Source organism: Dunckerocampus dactyliophorus, chromosome 1 (genome assembly GCF_027744805.1).
Source record: "Dunckerocampus dactyliophorus isolate RoL2022-P2 chromosome 1, RoL_Ddac_1.1, whole genome shotgun sequence".
Lineage (NCBI taxonomy): Eukaryota > Metazoa > Chordata > Actinopteri > Syngnathiformes > Syngnathidae > Dunckerocampus > Dunckerocampus dactyliophorus.
In genome coordinates, this window is record NC_072819.1 from 37,620,448 (window position 1) to 37,639,402 (window position 18,955).

Consider the following 18,955-nt stretch of genomic DNA (forward strand, 5'->3'; position numbering starts at 1 on the left):
GCTCCCTGGTGTTTTCAGCGCACCATTTGCAAAGTTCTGGCCAGTCAATATGACCGGGGTTTATTATGCCTTATGCCAAGAGCCAAGTGAGGTGAGTGCAGCAGTTACGGGCTAAGCAACGGGAATGGGATGATCCAGCTGCTTCAAACTTGGAAGTGGTGGGAAAGTGAGTTGCTAGACCTGCAACACATTGCCGTACCACGATGCTACTGTACATCATCTCACAGGTGGAGCCTGGGAACAGCTGAGAAATTAATGTCTTCTGTGATGCTTTGGAGCACGCCTATGGCTCCGTGGCCTATCTCAGGACAGAAGATCTCAGCGGTAAAATGGAGATTGCCTTTGTAGCTGCTCAATCACGAGTAGCACCAAGAAAGCAACAGACTATACCCCGATTAGAGTTCTGTGCGGGACTCACAGGAGCCCAGCTAAAGTGTTGACCACAGCACTATCGCTGCCTATCCAACAGGTCAATCCTATGGAAAGAGTCCACTACTGTCTTCACTTGGCTGAGGTCTGACTCATGTCAGTTCAAAGTCTTTGTTGGCACAAGAGTGGCAGAGATTCAGGATCTAACTGAGCATGATGCATGGCGTTACGTGGACCCAGCCCATAACCCAGCCGATGATGTCACCCGAGGGAAAAAACTTGGACCACAGCATCACTGGTATTAGGGCCCATCCTTCCTACAGCTCTCCAGGCCAGTGGCCTGAGACACCGTTCACTACACAGATTGACAGTGAGGAAATAAGAAAGCCAATCACCTGTAACCTCACACTCACAGGCAAAGACCCTAGGATGGGACCCAAGCCTTTTCAAGACCTTTGAAGAACTTCTAGAAGCAACAGCTCGTGACATGTATGGATCAGAGGATGACACTCTCTGTCAGCCTGTACCAGAAGGCAGATAACTCTCTTCTGCAACAAGTGCAGCAGGATTGCTTCGCTGAAGAACTGGCTCTACTGTGGGCAGGCAAATCTGTGCCAAGTAACAGTCGGCTTCTCACTCTTGCTCCAAAGTTAGATAGCAGCACACAAACTTTAAAGGTGGAGAGCGAGAACTAAAGGAGGCCTTTGCAGCCCTAGAGCCAGAGATCCAAGCCCAGCTGGCCCCACAATAGATCAACTTCACCTTCAACCCACCACATGCACCCCATTTTGGAGTCTGTTGGGAAAGGGAGATCCTCTCTCTTAAAAGTGCCCTGCAAGTCACTTTGGAAGCAGTCTGTCACTGAGCAAGCGCTGCAAACGGTTTTGATTGAGATTAAAGGGATTTTGAATACAAAACCCCCGGGCTACGTTTCTTCTGATGAAGACCTGAATCCGGTTACCTCTAATTCCCTACTAATGGGGTGGCCAGATGCCTCCCTCCCGAAACTGAGCTGCTGACCAGCTCCGCCCCCTAACCGAGCAGATCACAGTGGCTTTCCAGAGAATTGGACTCTAGCGCCAAACAATAATCTCAAATATTGTTTCCCTTGTGCGTTTGAGTTGTTGGATTTACGTATGTGTGCATCCATCAAAAACAACCACGTTTAATATATCCACCTACTGTGTTGAGTAAAGAGTGTGTGTTGTTCATGTGGGCTTTAATAAAGGACAATTAAAGTGACAGCTGGTTTGTTCTGGTTGGACATATTTCAGTGGACCTGGAATTGGTCACCAGTCACTAGTCAAAGAAATAGTAACAGTGCATATCACCAGCGCCACCTGATTTTATAGTATTATTGACTGCACGCATACTGTAGGTCTGTTGATGTGTGCCGTCTTGCCATTTAGTTATTTAAAACCAGACACAAACTGCTGTTGTATTACACATTTTAATTTTGCCTGATACTTGAGCACCTTTGTGACTTAAAAAAAAATGTTTTGCTGTATTTGGCCACATCTCCATATCAGAAGAGACATGACAGTATCATGAGATTCAAGATATTTTTTGAATACTATATATTTTACAGTATACAAACAAAGAGGAAACAGCAATTAAAAATATTCATGAAGTGACACAGACTAGCAAAGCTTGAGATTTATCAATCAAATACTTGAGTATTTTGTCACAAATTTGTTTTGTAGAAATCGTAAGCTACAATCACGGTAAAACATGCACAGAATAACTCCAGTTTGAATATGGTCAGTATCTGATTTGTTTAAATCTCAACCTAAGCAGTATGTGCCTTGCTTTATACATGATGCGGTGCAAACAGTTGTGGCATTTATCTTGATCGCAGTCTTGACACCTAAATCTTCCCAGGATCCTCTTTGAGAGTAACGGTCCTGTTAAAGACCAGCTGCACAGATGGAAAAGACAGTCAATTAAGTTCAGTAGTTAAGAGGTTACATATTCTCTCTGAAAGCATTACTGTTATAGTTACATTTTATATTATTATTTAGTATCTGGTGGCAGTTTCAGTATACCTTGTCCTCTGTGCTGTCAGGGTCCAGAGAGAAATAGCCAACTCTTTCGAACTGGAATTTGTCAAAAACTTTCGCTCCTTTGACAGAGGTATCAACAAAGGCACTGGTGATCACTTGCAGAGAATTCTACACACCAAAAAAAAAAGCTTGATTTAACTTCACAACCACCACCACCACCCACTGATATGAAATTAAGAAATCCGATCCAATCCAATGAGAAGGTCACTCACAGGGTTGATGTCACTCAAGAAGCCATTGGGCACCTCAGCTGTGTCCTCAGGATGTTTGTGCAGGAATCTGCAGATATAATGAAAGAATGACTATAATTATCTTCATCACAAAAACTGATTTTTTCCAATCATAACTTACAGTCTTTCATAGATGCGCACTTCACACACGAGCGGCTGGCTGACCCAGTGGATAAAGGCCTTTGGTTTCTCTGTTTTTTCAGAGCTGCAGCAGCTCACCTCCAGTTCCACCACTTTACCCTGGGCATCCTAGAAGGGAGCATTTGTCTCGAAACAAGTCTGAAAGGCCTGAAGTGTTGAAAAATAAGTCAAACATGTTGAAACATACCTTGATGACTTTCTGGACAGAGATAACAAAGCCAGCATGCCTTAGTCCTACAGGCTGTTCTGGGGTCAGGCGCTTGTAGCCTTTCTCAGTCACCTTAAAAAAAACACAACAATCACTTCCTATCAACATGTAGTAATGGCCACAGGTAATTTTATTCAATCATTTTTATGTTCGAATTTTATGTCTCTAACCTCTCTGAAGTCACTCTGTTCAATGAAGATGGTGCTTGTAAAAGATACTCTGTGGCTGCCCTTGGCCTCGTGAGCAGGAAAGTCCGGCACTCGTATGTCTGACTGTAAGAGACAGACCATAAAATGACATCCTGAAGATAGAACCGAAGAAACATAAAAAGGACAAAAGTTTTGGGTCCTGAAGTTAAATTAAATAGCAAGTTGCCTGTGCAGCTATAATGGCTTCTCCTGTTGAAAGACTTTTAGAGTTAAAGATTTTGGAGTGTGTCTGTTGGGAATTTTTGTCTATTTAGCCAGAAGGTTTACGTCAGAGGTCACCAATGTTTGAAAAGTGGGCCTCAATCGCAATTGCTTAATTTTAGGTCATACAAAATGTATGCGTCCAGAGGGCTCAACTACATTTGTTCAAGGCCCAGAATTTGACAGACACAGAGGGTCTGTTAGGATCATGAAAAAAATGTAAAAAAATGCACAAATATACACTGAACAAAATATAAATGCAACACTTTTGCTGTTGCTCCCATCTTTCAAAACTTTCTACATACACAAAAGCCCTATTTCTCTCAAATATTGGCCACAGACCTGTCTATATCTGTTTTGCTATGCATTCATAATTCATCCACCTCACAGGTGTGGCATATCAAGAGGCAAGATACTCGAACAGGTGTATCTTAAGCTGGCCACAATAAAAGCTCACTCCAAAATTACTGTATTGGGGTGTACTGGGTGTGGTCAGAAAACACACCCATGATCTTGGAGGTGAAGATCCTCGATGTGGAGGTACTTGGCTGGTGGGGTTACATGTTGACTGTGGTTGTGAGCGAGTTAGAGGTACTGACAGGTACTCTGAAATGCCTTTGGCGAGGGCTTATGATAGAGAAATAAAAATTCAATTCATGGGAACTGGTAAACACTCCTGTAGTCAGCATGCCTAAGTAGCTTACATATTTTTTTTACACCAATGTTGTGATTTAATTAAAACAAAAAAACAAATTGGTAGGAGAATATCTGCAAGCAAAACTTCAGATCTATCACATTTTGGAGGCAGTGATGACTGGTAAAATGATAAATGAAGTCGCGTGACTCATACACACACCATTTAGTTCATATCAAAACTAACCTAACTTACTTGGGCTCTAATAGGATCGATAAAACACTGATCTGTACATCACTTACCAAGTGCATACTTATACCGTAACTACTCCTCACTCATTTCATTTTCAAAAGAAATAAGCCAGCTCGTATGTTAAATAGATGAGCCCATCAGATTATCATCATGATCGCTCATAGAAAAACAAAAAATAGCATGAACATTAAAAAGATATGCAGAGAAGATCGTCAATGATACTACGAGGGGAGTCACGTTAAAGCCCCGCGCCACTACCTGTGATATAAGATACCCTTTATTGTCACTGTTCTGTTCAGAAAACAATACAAGTAAATTTTTGTTTGAAAATAGTTTCTCCTGCTTAATAGCCCAGGACTCTATCCTGAATTCAGTAATTTTATTCTGGGGGCTGGATGGAAAGTTCTGGTGGACCGGATGTATCCAGTTGAGGCCAGTTGCCGACTCCTGGTCTAGCCCAACCAAAGATTGATTAGGACGTGTGCCAAATAATTTTGTCCATATTGTCTGTGTAATTATTTAACATACCTTTACACCCTCAGGAAGGTTAACTATTGTGACTTTGAGAGGTTCCAATACGGCCATGGCTCGTGGGGCTGTCTCGTTAAGCACATCTCTGACACACGCTTCCAGAAGATGGGGCTCGGTTGTTGTCTGGGAAACTGTGACTCCCACCTAAAAGAGGACATCAGGAGCTTACAGTCAATCAGGAGTGAGTCCATCTAACTCTTCCTCAATTCATTCTTGTACTTACCCGAGCACAGAAGTTATTAATTGCCACTGGCGGGAATCCTCTCCTCCTAAGCGCAGTTAAAGTAAAGAGGCGAGGATCGTCCCAGTCTCTGCAATCAGAAACAATGTGAAAATGTAAATGTATTTTTACATAACATGCACACCTCAAAATCTTACAAAATAATCAGGGCGAGTATCACATAGTGATTGGTCTATATGTCAACCCTATTTTCAACTTTGTTTGTTATAAATTTAATCTATAATGAAATCAATATAAATAAATAAAAACATTAATAAAGAAACAAAGACATCTTGCCATCTTACCTGACTGCGCCACTCTCCACCAACTTGATGATCTTCCTCTTGGACACAACAGTGTACGTGAGGTTCAGGCGGCCATATTCCCACTGAACTGGGCAGTACAGGTCGAGAGCATTACATAGCCAATAATAGGATGACCGCCTATCAACAAATTAGGAAGCAGAGGGGAGAAAAATGAGGGCAAATTTTAGAATGCCCTCCAAGTGTAAAGATTTCATGTTTACCTGGCCTGAAACTCTTTGGTGCATAGTGAGTGTGTGATATTTTCAATGGAGTCACACAGGCAGTGGGTGTAGTCATATGTGGGATAGATGCACCTTAAGGGAAACATTCAGAAATCAGGAGTTGAGTTTGCTGAGAAAGCTTTTTCTAATTTTTTAAAAATGTATTAGATGGGTAAGTCTACCATTCATCTCCTGTACAATGATGCGGCGTATATTTGATTCTGTAAGCCACAGGGTCCATTTTCCCATCCTCCATAACCATCTTCATCCTTAATGTAGCTTCTCCCTCAGCAAACAGTCCTTTTTTCATCCTCTCAAACAATACTATTGATTCTTCAATGGGACGATCTCTCCATGGTGACGGAGGAGCATTATGGCCTTTGAGTTCCTCCCCCTTCTGGTGGCACACATATGCATGACCCCTGCCAAAAGACAAGAATGAGAATCTTCCATAGTGGTTGTGCTTTTGTAATTGTATTTCTTGCACTCACCTGCGAATGAGATCCACTGCAAGATCGTACAGTTGCTGGAAGTTGTCAGATGCATGTGTGACTGCATAGGGTGTGTAGCCTGTGCAAGACAGTGTATAGTTAAAATACCTAAGCTTCAGTATATGGAAAGATCTCTTTGATTTTCATTAGATGTAAAAGTGGAAAAACTCACCTAGCCACTCCACCATTTCTTTGATGGCAGTGAAGTATTTTTCCTCCTCCTTCTCTGGATTTGTGTCATCATATCTCAAGTAACAAATGCCATTGTTCGCCTGGAAAGGAGTGAAAGTTTAAAAGGAAATAATTGTTTTACACCTTAAGTATAAATTAAAATGGGAAAAGTCATACCTTTGCATAACCAAAATTAAAGTTAATGGCTTTGGCGTGTCCAATGTGAAGAATGCCATTGGGCTCAGGAGGGAAACGGGTACGAATCTAAAAGAGTTAAGACATCAGTGAAGATCTGTCATTATTTTCAGTTTTGCCTCTTGTTCACATATGATCTCACCTGTCCACCAAAGAGCGCCATGTGCTTTTTGAGCAAGTTCATGGTGTTGGGTGTAACCACGTACCCCTCGGTTTTATAGTTCTCTCCTGCAGATGAGTTAAAAGTTACAATTAGTCACCTATTTTTTCCCATCTTTTGAAAATAAATACACTAACTAAATTTTTATTTCCCTCCTGACCTGGTTTATGGAACTTTAGGGCCTCTCCTCTGAGCTGCTCCATTAGGGACTTTCCCTCTACAGCTGTAGCCTCACCTAAACAACCAACACATATGCTACATGGTTACAAACCAATAAAAAAACAACACAAATAACAAAACTTTACAGCAGTTGCACTTACCATTCAATGCTGCCTCTTTTTTTGCCTTCACTTCATTCTCAGGTTTAGCCTTCTGGGGCTGTGTGGCATTCCAGGAGAGAAAGAAATGTTTGTGGAATTCTCAACATTTACTTTTTTTTTAGTGAGAGACAGTATCACTCCTTACTTGACACCCCAGCAAGGTGTTGGTTTCTTAACATGGCCCTCATTGGAAATTGGGGACACAAGCTCACCTAGCCTAGACCAAATGATTCTCCTATGAAAACATTCAGGGTTTCCCCTTTGATGCTGTTGGGGGATTCATAGCACACAAAATGTACAAAATATGCTTTATTCAGCCCCCAAAAAGTACACCTGTATTTCCATAGGGAAAAGACTAAAAATTATACCTCAGTCTTCACATTACAAAAAAAAGGAAAAAACTTTCAGTTAAAAATGATCCATGCTGAAGACGACCAAACAATGCTAAAAGTTGCAGGGATTGGGCAAACTAGCAAGGTCGCCCAAAATTCACTGTGATTGGTTGAATTACAAGTAGTAGTGAATTGGTGCGATCCCAAAATCCTGTAAAGTGAAATTACTTAATACGAGGGCATGTCATTTCTGTCGCTACATAGTCATGTATTTTAATTTCTCATCTGTCCTCTACCACATGTGGATAAGTGATTGCATTAATTAAATGATGCGTCTTGGGTTTGGTTTTCTGGACTAAGTTTAAGCCCTTCTATTGAGTTGTGGATGGGTGATTGCAATGGCATCGACTGCGCTGAAAGCCTAAAGGAAACACTGAATTTGTTGTGTTTCAAAATTCTTTGCGACTTACCTTAGATTTCTTCTCCAGGTCAGCCTCAGTCTTGGGTCCTAAGAGGTGCAGGACCTTTAGAAACAAAGGAAGACTTAGTTTAGATAAATTGACCACGTCAATGCCATTTAATTTAAACACTCAAAATGGAAAACCTGTCACATAGCCACTGCGATTCCCTTTTCAAACCTACCTGCATGTCCACCTCATTTTTGAGAGCTTTCCCATCAGCCCATTTTAGAGCAAAGCGCACATCCCCTGCAAAAAACAGGGAAAAATGTAGATACACCATCAGTCTCTGCCTTACTATTTTCAGAAATGTCTGCCAGGTTAGGTGAGTGATTCTACCCATTAGCAGGCCCATGTTGAAATGGTATCTCTCCTTTTCAAGCTGCTCTTTGTGCTTCTTGATCACAGACTCCACCTGCACAGCAATGTGCTGTCACCCAACACTGTATGCATTAAAACCTGTTAGCTCATGAACTTACTGCATCTTCAATCTGCTCAGGCGTTATAACCACGCCCACTCCACAGGCTTCATCAAACTCACTCTGGTTTAGATGGTCCTGGGGGTGATTCTTTACAAATTCCAAAGCAGCTGTGGATTCAATAATGTTTTCAAATGAAAACATTAAAATGTGAAGCAGGTGGTTTTCAACTTTACTCATTAAATTTTGCATTAAGTAACACATTGCATGCAAGAAGTTCATGTGGACTGATCAGTCTGAATCGTTATTAAAAGTTAATTATTAAGAGCATGCTATATAACTAGTCATTAAATAACTATTGCGTTGTTTACTAGTTGGGGTGATCATTCATATGGGTGAGATGTTGCAGCATGTCAAAAAATGTATGGCATTACCTGAAAGGTGGAATTACCTGCAAGTTGTTGCTCTGTGCAAATTTTGCGCTGGGCTATATTTTCTGCAAGAAACCCCAGGTGTTTTGTGTCTTTCAGGCGGGAGGCCAAGCTGTACAACAATGTCCCCATGGCTTTGTCCACTTCTGTTGCTCCAAGGATATTACAGGCCTTTGGAAGTGATTGAAAGCAGACCAGAAATAATTAAGAACTCACTTAAGTGTCACTACAATTAACAAACGTTCAAGTTGTGATATATGTATTTTTTTAGATTGAGTCATCTAATTATGTTGACCCTGAAGGAGTGGACGTGGTAATAGTGAAAATGAAAGTACAGCGACGCTAATTAACCATGAAAACAGTTGTAAGGCAATTAAGCAAAGTAGAACTATGTATTTGAGTACAAATTAAAAAGCACAATTTGTTTAGACACAAGGAGAGATTAGAATGTGTAGCTGTCACAGCTGTCCCTGTTGGGAGTTCGTGAGTAGACGTGGGTCAAACCTGAGTAACTGCGTTCTTCAGGGCAGAAGTGAGAGCTTCGTTTTTCAGCGTTTCTTTCGCCTTCTGCTCACTGAGCCCAATGGAAACGAAAAGTGTCGTCAGATCGCCCATTTTCCCACTTTTTCAACAGGTTCAGAGGAACACTTGCACGCCGTCGCCACACACGAATGCCGCTGCCCGAGAGAGACAGACTTCCTGTTCTCGTCATGGGGGAAAAATAAGTGCAAAAATATTACCCAATTGGAATGAGCGAGATTCGATTGCATCAGCCAATCGTGTAATATTTTAGTTAAAGTACCGCCTACCAAAAGGAATGTAGCCAATCACAACATTTGTGTTGACATCTGTCAGGACGGTTTAACCAGGCTCAGAGAAATATTGCATCAGATTTCCATTTTAGACATTTTATATTGATATTGTAATAACCAAGAATGTAAGACCGAAACACATTCAGTTATTTTAGAGGTAATTGGACCAAGTAAAAAGAAAACAAACTGATCGTCTTTCTCTTCTTACTCTTCTTAAACTTGTGACTGTGTAAGTCTGTGCAAAAATGTTTTTGTTTGTTTTTTTTAATTGAACAACTGAATATACACGAAGAAAAGGGCACTTTCAATCCAATCTATTCACCATTTTCCAGGATGAGCAAATTGCATATTCTAAACATAAAATAATACTATTCCTCCATCCATGTCCTATTAAAAATTATAGAAAGTTTTTTTCCATATGGGTATGATATGCGGATTACATTTTTATAGAACTCAGACAGCTTGACTGGCAATGAGTTTAACTGAAAGTCACAGCGCAGCAGAAAGCCTATCCCAATTTCTGAAATATATCATTTGAAATTATAAACCAAATTGAGTTTGAATTGCCAAAATATAACCACTTTAAAACACTATTAATTGCATTACAGTTAATCTTATTTCCACTACCATCTTTAACACATTTAACCAAATTTTCTTTCCTGATATAAAAACCAAGAGAAAGTGCTGGAGCACTGCGGGTATTTTTTATTGTTATTATACAGTAGTACCTTGGTATACGAGTGTCCCAACTAGCGAGTGTTTTTTATTTACAAGCCGTCTTTCGGCAGCAAGCTCAAATTTGGGTTCAAAGCTGCTAGTGAAGTATAAACTATAGCCTGACCACACTACAGTATGTGGGCGTCGTCCGAGTTCTGTAAACTACTGACTGACTTTTTGAGCACTTTATTTTTTGTAAGTTGTTGATATTTATTTCTCTAACACCCTGCTTTTATTTCACTTAGTTGGTAGGTGTTTTTGCAAACCTTTATTTGTTAGTCAGAGTTATATTTTGAGACTGAAGCTAATGATATTTGAGTGATGTACAGGTTGTCTTACCAATGTCTACTTGTTGTTTGTTTTTTATACATTGAGATCCATTTTATGTTGAGCTGTTTAAAAAAAAACAGAATATTTAATATACAAAAATTAGCATAAAGCAATGATAGCCAGTCTCATGTTGGTGAGTGTATTAACAACCTTAAAATAATCTTTCATAGATACACTTATTATAGATAGAAAACTTCTATCTGCGATTAATTATGAGTTAACTATGGACAAAATGCGATTAATTGAAAATTAAATATTGTAAACGATTGACAGCCATAATTATAGCATGCCCTCTTCCTGCTTTGTACATAAGCTACGCCAGATGTACAGTAACATGCACACGCACCAGTTATGTTTGTTGTCAGCTAATGATAGTGATTTGACAAAGTTTAACTGCTATCATTAGCTATCATTGAACGTATCGCCTATCTTGACAACAACATGAATGTAAATTTTCTCTGAAACTGCTTTAGTGAGTATGGACGCATTACGGAAGTCTACGTGAATATTAGACAGCAGTGAGTGACCAATCATCTTATTCCAGCGAACGACAATTTACATCAATTTTTTATCAAGTTTAATTTGGAACTGTGAAAAGACTTTTTCATACCACTATTGGTAACATATGCTAGCCAGTGGTGGTGTTCTTATACTCTTTTTTTGGTTGAATTTGGTTGTAATGTTGAGCCGGCTGCATAAAGTCCCCTTAGGCAAGGCAAGGCAAGTTTATTCATAGAGCACAATTCATACACAAGGTAATTCAAAGTGCTTTACAGAAAAGTAGTATAAAATCATTTCATAAAAACATAAAATAATTCTAAAATCATTCCATAAGACATAAAACCATTCTACAATCATTATGTAAAATTCCATAAATCAACCCATACAACAAAACAAAAAAATAATTAAAATGAAGTGTGTAAATAAAATACTTTCAGTTGTCATATGCATAGTTGAACAGAGGTACGGTAACTGTACAACACGTAATAGGAAGGCACTCCAGCGGGTGATCAAGACCTCACAGAACAATGTTGGGGCAGCCCTCCCCTCACTGCAAGACATTTATAAATCTAGAGTCCTACACAGAACACACAACCTCATCAAGGACAGCACACATCCACAACACTCATTATTCACACTCCTACCGTCAGGCAGACGCTACAGGAGTTTGAAGTCCAGGACCACAAGGCTGGCAAACAGCTTTTACCCACAGGCCATCAGGCTTCTCAACGAAGCATTCACACACGCCGCATGCAACACACGCACACACTCATAGCACTTTTATTTATTTACTTATTTATTTATTCATTTATTTGTATTATTTATCTGTATTAATGTCTCTTCTGTTGTTGTTGCTTAATTTATTGGTATTAATGTTTCTTATGTTCTTATTCTTTCTCGTGTTTTCTTTCTTTTCTTGGGAGAATGAACAGAATAAGAATTTCATTGCATAGTATAACTGCCTGTTTTACTATGCATATAACAATAAAACTCTTGAATCTTGAAGTGTATTCAGCCTGGATTTGAACATTGCCAAAGTTGAGGGTTGTTGCACATCTTCTAGAAGACTGTTTCAGATAAAACTGAAAGAGTCTCAACGTGTTTTGTCTCGAGTGTGGGCAAAAACACAGGAGACAACTCCCTGAGCTTCTCAGAGCCTGAGATGGTTCATGTGGTTCTACATGTCAGACATGTACTCTGGCGCAAGACCATGAAAAGACTTGAACACAAGCAGAGCTGTTTGAAAGTCTATTCTCTGAGTGACGGGGAGCAAGGGCAGAGACCTGAGCTTTGTACTACTTGTAATATTGTCATATTTCCTGGTTGTAGTCAAGACTCGAGCAGCAATGACTTTTTCCCTACCAAAACCACCCAAACAACTCCACAACTAAGCAACTGCATATAACACTTTCACAATCATAACAATCAATATTCACTGAAATGAACAGCTTGAAATAACTTTATATGGGAGCAGGGAGCTTACAGCACGTTATACTAGCTTTACAAGCTCCTACATTCTGCCAACAAACACGCTTATCTGGGTCACACCCCGTGTGCAACGCTATATTGAACCCCCTTGCAACAGCTACCAGTTAGAAAAGTACCCACCAATATACAATATGTAGGTTTAGAATGTTCACTGAAATCGAGCATCGAAATCAACATTTTTACTTTGCTACATCATTAATCAGCTGACTAACCAATATCTCATTTTCCCATCATTTTCATTAGTTTTATAAAACTGTCCATAATCAAAAATAGCTAAGACCTCTGCCACCTTTATAAACAGTAGACTCCCGTTTCCCCTTCCCCTTAGAAAACAACTTGGCATCTGTCGCTCATACTTTCAAACACGTTTCCCTTTTCTCCTAATTATTTATTATGAAAGTCACTTACATGTCTGTAAGTGACTGTAAATTGTCAACCAGAGCCTAAGAAATATTGCTTCACGTCGACATTTAAGTTATTTATATATGTTATTATTTATATTATTTACTTTAATATTTTACTTTATTACTGGAATAGTGATTACATCTTATTTTGTCAATTATGCAGGTTCAAGCATAACAAAACAAAGACCGAGTGAGAACATCCGGTGTGACATCATTAAGTTCCGGTGTACTGGATGTCGTAAACAAAGAATGAATTTAAGCTACATTCACCGTGCTATGTGTTAGGAACCTATAGAGTTATGGCAAGGCATGCAGTCCTGTCATCGGGAGAAAAAATTTGGAAATTTATAGCTTGTGAGAAGTCACAGCTGCGTCTGGATCTCACTCTTGCTTGTGGGCAATCCTTCCGGTAAGAATGATATCTATGATATCACTAATAGTACTTTTGTTTTTCAGTTTTGGCCATCTTCAGTTAGCCTTACCACCAAGTGAAAAGCACATATACCTGGCAGTCTACGTGCAAACCGACAAAATCAGAATGTCTTACCACTGCTGATAATACATATTCCCATAGTTGGAGAGAGACGTCAGAAGGCCACTGGACTGGAGTGGTTGGAGGACGAGTGTGGACTCTAACCCAAACAGAAGATACTTTGTGGTACCATGTGTACGAAAAAAATGGCAGGTACATGGATACAGGAGATGGGACAGCAAATTATGGTGTTTCCCTCAATGAGGAAAACAAGTCTCAGATGAAATTGAGAGAAATTGTGAAGAAGGAAGAGGAGCAGGCAGTGGCTGTAACCGTCCAGAATGACGAAGAAGAAGAGGCAATGCTGAGAGATTACTTCCAACTGAATGTGAATCTGAGGGATCTGTATAGGAAATGGGGAGCAGCAGACCCCCATTTCAAGAAAATTGCAGACATCTTCACTGGTCAGTGTGTGCTTGCATGCAGTCATGTAATTACGACTGATCAAAGTAAAGCTCTACACTGTCTTTCCACAGGTGTGCGAATGCTCCGCCAAGACCCCACTGAATGCCTCTTTTCCTTCATTTGCACCTCCAACAACCATATCTCTCGTATCCAAGGCATGGTGGAGAGGCTGTGTCAGGCCAGGGGTAACCTGCTCTGTCAGCTGGATCAAACCTCTTACTACGACTTTCCTTCGCTGTCTGCATTAGCAGGTGCAGTACAGTTTGTTGTTCTTGCTCCCTTATATTTGCTCTATCATGCTCTGTCCCACAGGAAATACTTTATTAGCTCTTTTTTGTTGCTGTCATGTCCATAACATTTCTGAATGTGAAAATGTTTCTTTGTACTATATAGCAAAAGCATAATTTTGTAAATTGCAGACAATAGTGTCGAAGCTTGCCTTAGGGAACTTGGTTTTGGATACAGAGCTCGGTTCCTGCAAAAAAGTGCAAAGCAGATTTTGGACAACCATGGTCCCAAATGGCTTGAAGGTCTACGCAATGTCCCATATGTGGAGGCCCGTGATGCCTTGCGTGCCCTCCCTGGAGTGGGCACTAAGGTAAAGCAGCAACGTGACGAGTTGGTTTGTAATGATCTTCTAAAGTAGAACTTGTGCTCTGCATCATCCTGCAGGTGGCAGATTGTGTATGTCTGATGTCGCTGGATAAGGCTGATGCAGTTCCAATTGACACACACGTGTGGCAAATTGCCAAACGTGATTATAAATACACTACTGTCAATGAACCAAAAAACATCACAGAAAAACTTCACAAAGACATCGGTTTGTATTCATGCATTTTACAGTACAGTATATCTCCAGTCTTGGAAGTATCTACACAGGGTCACACACACCGAACAAGAAGTTAATATTTGGTTATATTTCTACAACAGGGGATTTCTTCAGGAAGCTGTGGGGTCCTTATGCTGGCTGGGCACAATCTGTATGTGCATCTATTGTAAACTGTGTGTATGCTGTTTGACCACTGTAACCACAAGATGTCTGTCCATTGTTTAGGTTTTGTTCTGTGCGGACCTCAAGAAATTCCAAAAGCTGAAAGAAGGGCTACATTTGAAGAGGCCAAAGAAAGAGTCAAAAGGTGAAAGTATGGTAACATGCAAAAAAAAAAGAAGCAAATATTAAAACTATAAAAGATGGAACTGTGAAAAACAGGAAACCCGAGACAGCATTTCACAAGAAGGGAAAGTTGAGTACGTAGTATAACACATTTTTCTGCAATGTAAAGTTTGATACCTCTCCTTTTCAGGAACACACTTACAGTATGACTTACTCATTTTTGTACACATTTTTAGCCTCATGATATTTTGTAAATGGATGTTTTGTTTATGTAACTTCTCCTTTGTGTAGGGCCCCATGAATTTACAAATTCAGCACTGTGGTGACTTTTAAAAAATAAACATTAAATAGCTTCTATGCTGCTTTTTGTATTGTATATCCACATTATCGCACACAATTACTGGAATTTCAGAAATCGAGCGTAAAGCACAATAACTCTGCTGCATTCAGAAATGGCCACAAGGCGGCAGTATGGACTAGAATAGACACCACTGTATTACTTCGCATGTTAAAGCCACATATGGGTCATTTGCTTTGTCCAGTCTATTTTAAGAGCACATTAAGAGCAAGTTGGAGTGTTTTCCTTGGGGGAATGTGGTCTGCCAATATCTTTGCCAGCGTGTGTTTTGTGGTATCTAACATAACGATGGCAATAATGCGTATGTTGTGTTTCATCATTGTCTTTGTTTCTGTTTAATTTAGCGGCTGCAAAGCGCGATAGTGTCCATGTGTTTATAGGCCAGCTGGTCTCTTTACAGCAGGCATGACAGCTATGGTTTACCACTGCTTTGGTGTTTGGGACGAAAATGCTGGCCCCTATTGGCCACAATAACAATATATTCGTATACATAGAGTAAAATATGTCAACATACTGAATTATTATCCTACATTAAATATAAAAGTAAGGTTTCTTGGTAATCAGGTGCATGACATATGCAGCTACATGTGTCATGTTTATGTGGTACAACCATAGGCGTTTATTTGTGGAACAGTGTGCAGCCATGTGTGTTAATGAAAATGTGAGTCAGCGTTCATGTTCACTCCAGTTAAGCTGGACACAGGCTGGGGCCCTGCTTTAGGGCAGAGTGAGGCCAAAAAACAACAACAGCATTAGAAGAGTGTTAAGAAAGCAGCAAAATTGAAGCAAATACGGGAGGGTTTGGTGAATGTATGCCGGAGGTGAGCACATAAATTTCAGAGGGAAGGCCTGTGCGTTATGTAAGTGATGGGACTTGTGTTTTGTCCCCAGTTGAGAGGATATCTGCTCATCTGGCTTTGTGTTTGTGGGGTGAATTACTTTATAGAGACACCAGGGGGCATAACAATTTCAACTGCCAGTGTTCAGTTGGTTCAGAGACAAAATTCTCATTAGTTTTCCAGGAGAGATTAATGCTACACTGGGTTTACTCCACCGAGATCCCCTAAAATGGTCATGACCTTCACCAAATAGCTTCTGAAATGGTTGTTATTCCTGCTGAATAGTAACATATGTATTACAGTGTCAGATACATTGCCTAAGCTGGATAAAATTTACGGAGATGTGTTGATTCACCTTAGATGCGGTAGCTCGTGAAACCCAATGCTTTTGGAGCCAATCTCCACATTCAAGTCTGTTTTATGGAGGCCCACAGTTGGCCAAATAAGTCTTTGGTGTCTAGACAACCCCAGAGTTGGTTTGAGCAGTTGACGTTAGCAATATGAAGGTTTCGGGTATTTTTGATAAAAAGCTTAGGCTTATTTCCCGGAGGTGATTAATACTTTCTTCCATCTGATAGCGCTAGAGCTTGGCTGGCAAATGATGAAGGTTCAGTGCCTTGTAGAGCTGAGGAAGATCCAGTTCTGACTGTTCCAGAGATGAATTTCACAGACCGTATACCAAGATCAATTCAAATGACTAGGTGGAATGTGTTCACTACATACATTCCATTTTGACTGTGGGTGTGAGATAGCATGTGTACCATGTGTGGCTTTAGTATGTACTGTATGTGTCTGCGGTCAATACCCTTTTTGTGTATGTATTACAGCATTTTGCACAATTTATACCTCTTTGCTTAACTTAAAACACAGAGATGATTACTTGCTTTTCTGAAGGCCCTTTTAGTCAGTTGAAGAGTTGACAGAGGATGCAGTATACTGTACACTCCACTTACACAGTCTTTACAAACATATTTAGGCTCCGTTTTCAATGACTGGCAGTCTTTTCTAATATTTTACGTACCTTATTGATCGACTGTGCATGCCTGAAAAAATATGAGCTCAACTACAACCACAACAAAAAATATACTGTTACATTAATGCCACTCTTACAGTACCAATCAAAGTTGACCATTGTCCTCTTTGGAAAAGCATGATTTATGATACAACTCTTGAATTGGATTTAATGAAATTGTGTAAGTGTACCTAATGTAGTGACTGATGAGTGTCAATGCAATGGCCTGAAAACATACAGTTCAGGTTATTGCAACAGGGGATTGTTTTGAAAAGAAAGGGAACATTTAATTAGTTCTTTTGATGTCAATTGAGGAGTCTGGTCCAAAGAATCAGACCCCCCACTGGCTGAGCAGATTACGGTAATCTTATTAAGTGAGAAAACTCATGCAAACATGACCCTCAGCAGGAAGTGGTTGCACATGCCTAAATTACAGTATATATTCACTCACTCATCGAAAACATTTGGTACACTTGCACAGTTGTTTTGGCTGTTTGTTTGTATAGTCAACATTTTGTATCAAATTGGCACAAAGAAAACATCACAAACTGCAAATGTTCTCTTTTACATCACCAGATATTTGTTACATCAGTGCACAATTTCATGCAATTGTGTACAAAATGTTGTTTACCTATACTGAGTAACATGGGAGGGGCAAACATTTTCGAAACAGCTCTCAGTATTACCACAATAATAGGCATAATGTTAAATGTGTTTATAACCGCATCACTCAAAATTTGACATTATACAGGATGTTTTTCTGATACATATATAAATATATTCTTACTGGATTTCATGTTATTATCATTTATGTTTCATTATATCAGTCAAAAGAAATACAGTGGATCCCTGCACAATTGCGATTCAGCATTCACAGCCCATGACTCTGATTAATCCGTTCTAGTGATCAGCATTCCTTAGGAGTGAGTACCTATACATTTTATAATCTATTATTTATTTATAATATTGTTTTTTATTTTAATAAGTGTGTGAAGTATATTTAGGGCTTAAACCTGGATTGTGCATTTAGCCCGTTTGCTTCCGTTGCTAGTTGCTAATGGCACTTAAAGACAGAGGGTTTCGGAGCTGAATCTAATGTAATAATTAAAACAATAAAACAGTCACTTTTATTGCAAATGTTGATCTGAAATTGGAGGAAAACCCCAATGTCAAGCTAGCAGAAGTATTTAGAGGGGTGGGAGCGTGACGTGGGCGTATCAATTACTCATGGGTTTTTGCCACTCGCTGATAGATGTGGAACATAACCCCTGCGAAAAGCAGGGATCCACTGTAACTACTGAGAAGGGGTAGGATTAAATGAGATTTGCTTCTTCCTAATCCTTTGCGGACATGTTGAACTGTGCAAGTGTAAACATGTGGGCCACTTTAATGTAACACTGTTAAGCATGCTCCAAATAAACCAAACCAAACAACTGTAAATAAAGGGAAGTAATGTTTCTGTCATGTGATAATTATCCGAATATGGATAATGTATAACAAATATGGCATCAATTTCAACTACAATTCCAGGATGAAGTAGTGTCACAACAAGCTGTTGCGAAACAGAAAGGCAATTAAAGGTTCATAATTAACAAAATAAATGGTAAACAAGAAAAAAATGGAACATGAAATAGTAAACTTGTGGTTTCTTACAATATTCACATCATTAATTGTATGAGATAGTTCTACGGCTTATTTTGTCTGAGGTTGACAATAAAGAAAGCGACATTGTAAAATACGCCTTGCCGTTCTTTTGAACCCATTCATATACAAAATACCACAGAATGGATGGACGACCTCAAGTTCTCAGGTTTTGGGCGGGTGTGACACGACAGTGTGCACATCTGATGGCGCTCGCAGAGATCCAAGGAATGCTCAGATC

General features: G+C 39.7%; 2 protein-coding genes across 2 annotated transcripts; one reads left to right on the plus strand and one right to left on the minus strand.

Moving 5' to 3' along the window:
* Window positions 1-1,525: 1,525 nt before the first annotated feature.
* Window positions 1,526-9,259, minus strand: qars1 (glutaminyl-tRNA synthetase 1). The gene is made up of 23 exons (XM_054778939.1): window positions 9,066-9,259; window positions 8,582-8,732; window positions 8,191-8,300; window positions 8,051-8,126; window positions 7,896-7,960; window positions 7,724-7,777; window positions 6,922-6,979; window positions 6,762-6,836; window positions 6,584-6,669; window positions 6,424-6,510; window positions 6,248-6,347; window positions 6,076-6,154; window positions 5,767-6,006; window positions 5,585-5,677; window positions 5,364-5,501; window positions 5,062-5,149; window positions 4,836-4,982; window positions 3,182-3,283; window positions 2,991-3,083; window positions 2,784-2,911; window positions 2,645-2,711; window positions 2,415-2,540; window positions 1,526-2,287 (listed from the first exon to the last, which is right to left on the minus strand). Exons 1-23 carry the CDS (start codon window positions 9,174-9,176, stop codon window positions 2,237-2,239), a joined length of 2,325 nt encoding a protein of 774 aa, XP_054634914.1. The 5' UTR covers window positions 9,177-9,259; the 3' UTR covers window positions 1,526-2,236.
* A 3,770-nt stretch (window positions 9,260-13,029) lies between these two features.
* Window positions 13,030-18,793, plus strand: ogg1 (8-oxoguanine DNA glycosylase). The gene is made up of 7 exons (XM_054778982.1): window positions 13,030-13,222; window positions 13,388-13,749; window positions 13,822-14,001; window positions 14,170-14,348; window positions 14,423-14,570; window positions 14,681-14,730; window positions 14,805-18,793. The coding sequence occupies exons 1-7, from the start codon at window positions 13,113-13,115 to the stop codon at window positions 14,928-14,930; spliced, it is 1,155 nt and encodes a 384-aa protein (XP_054634957.1). The 5' UTR covers window positions 13,030-13,112; the 3' UTR covers window positions 14,931-18,793.
* The last annotated feature ends 162 nt before the right edge of the window (window positions 18,794-18,955 follow it).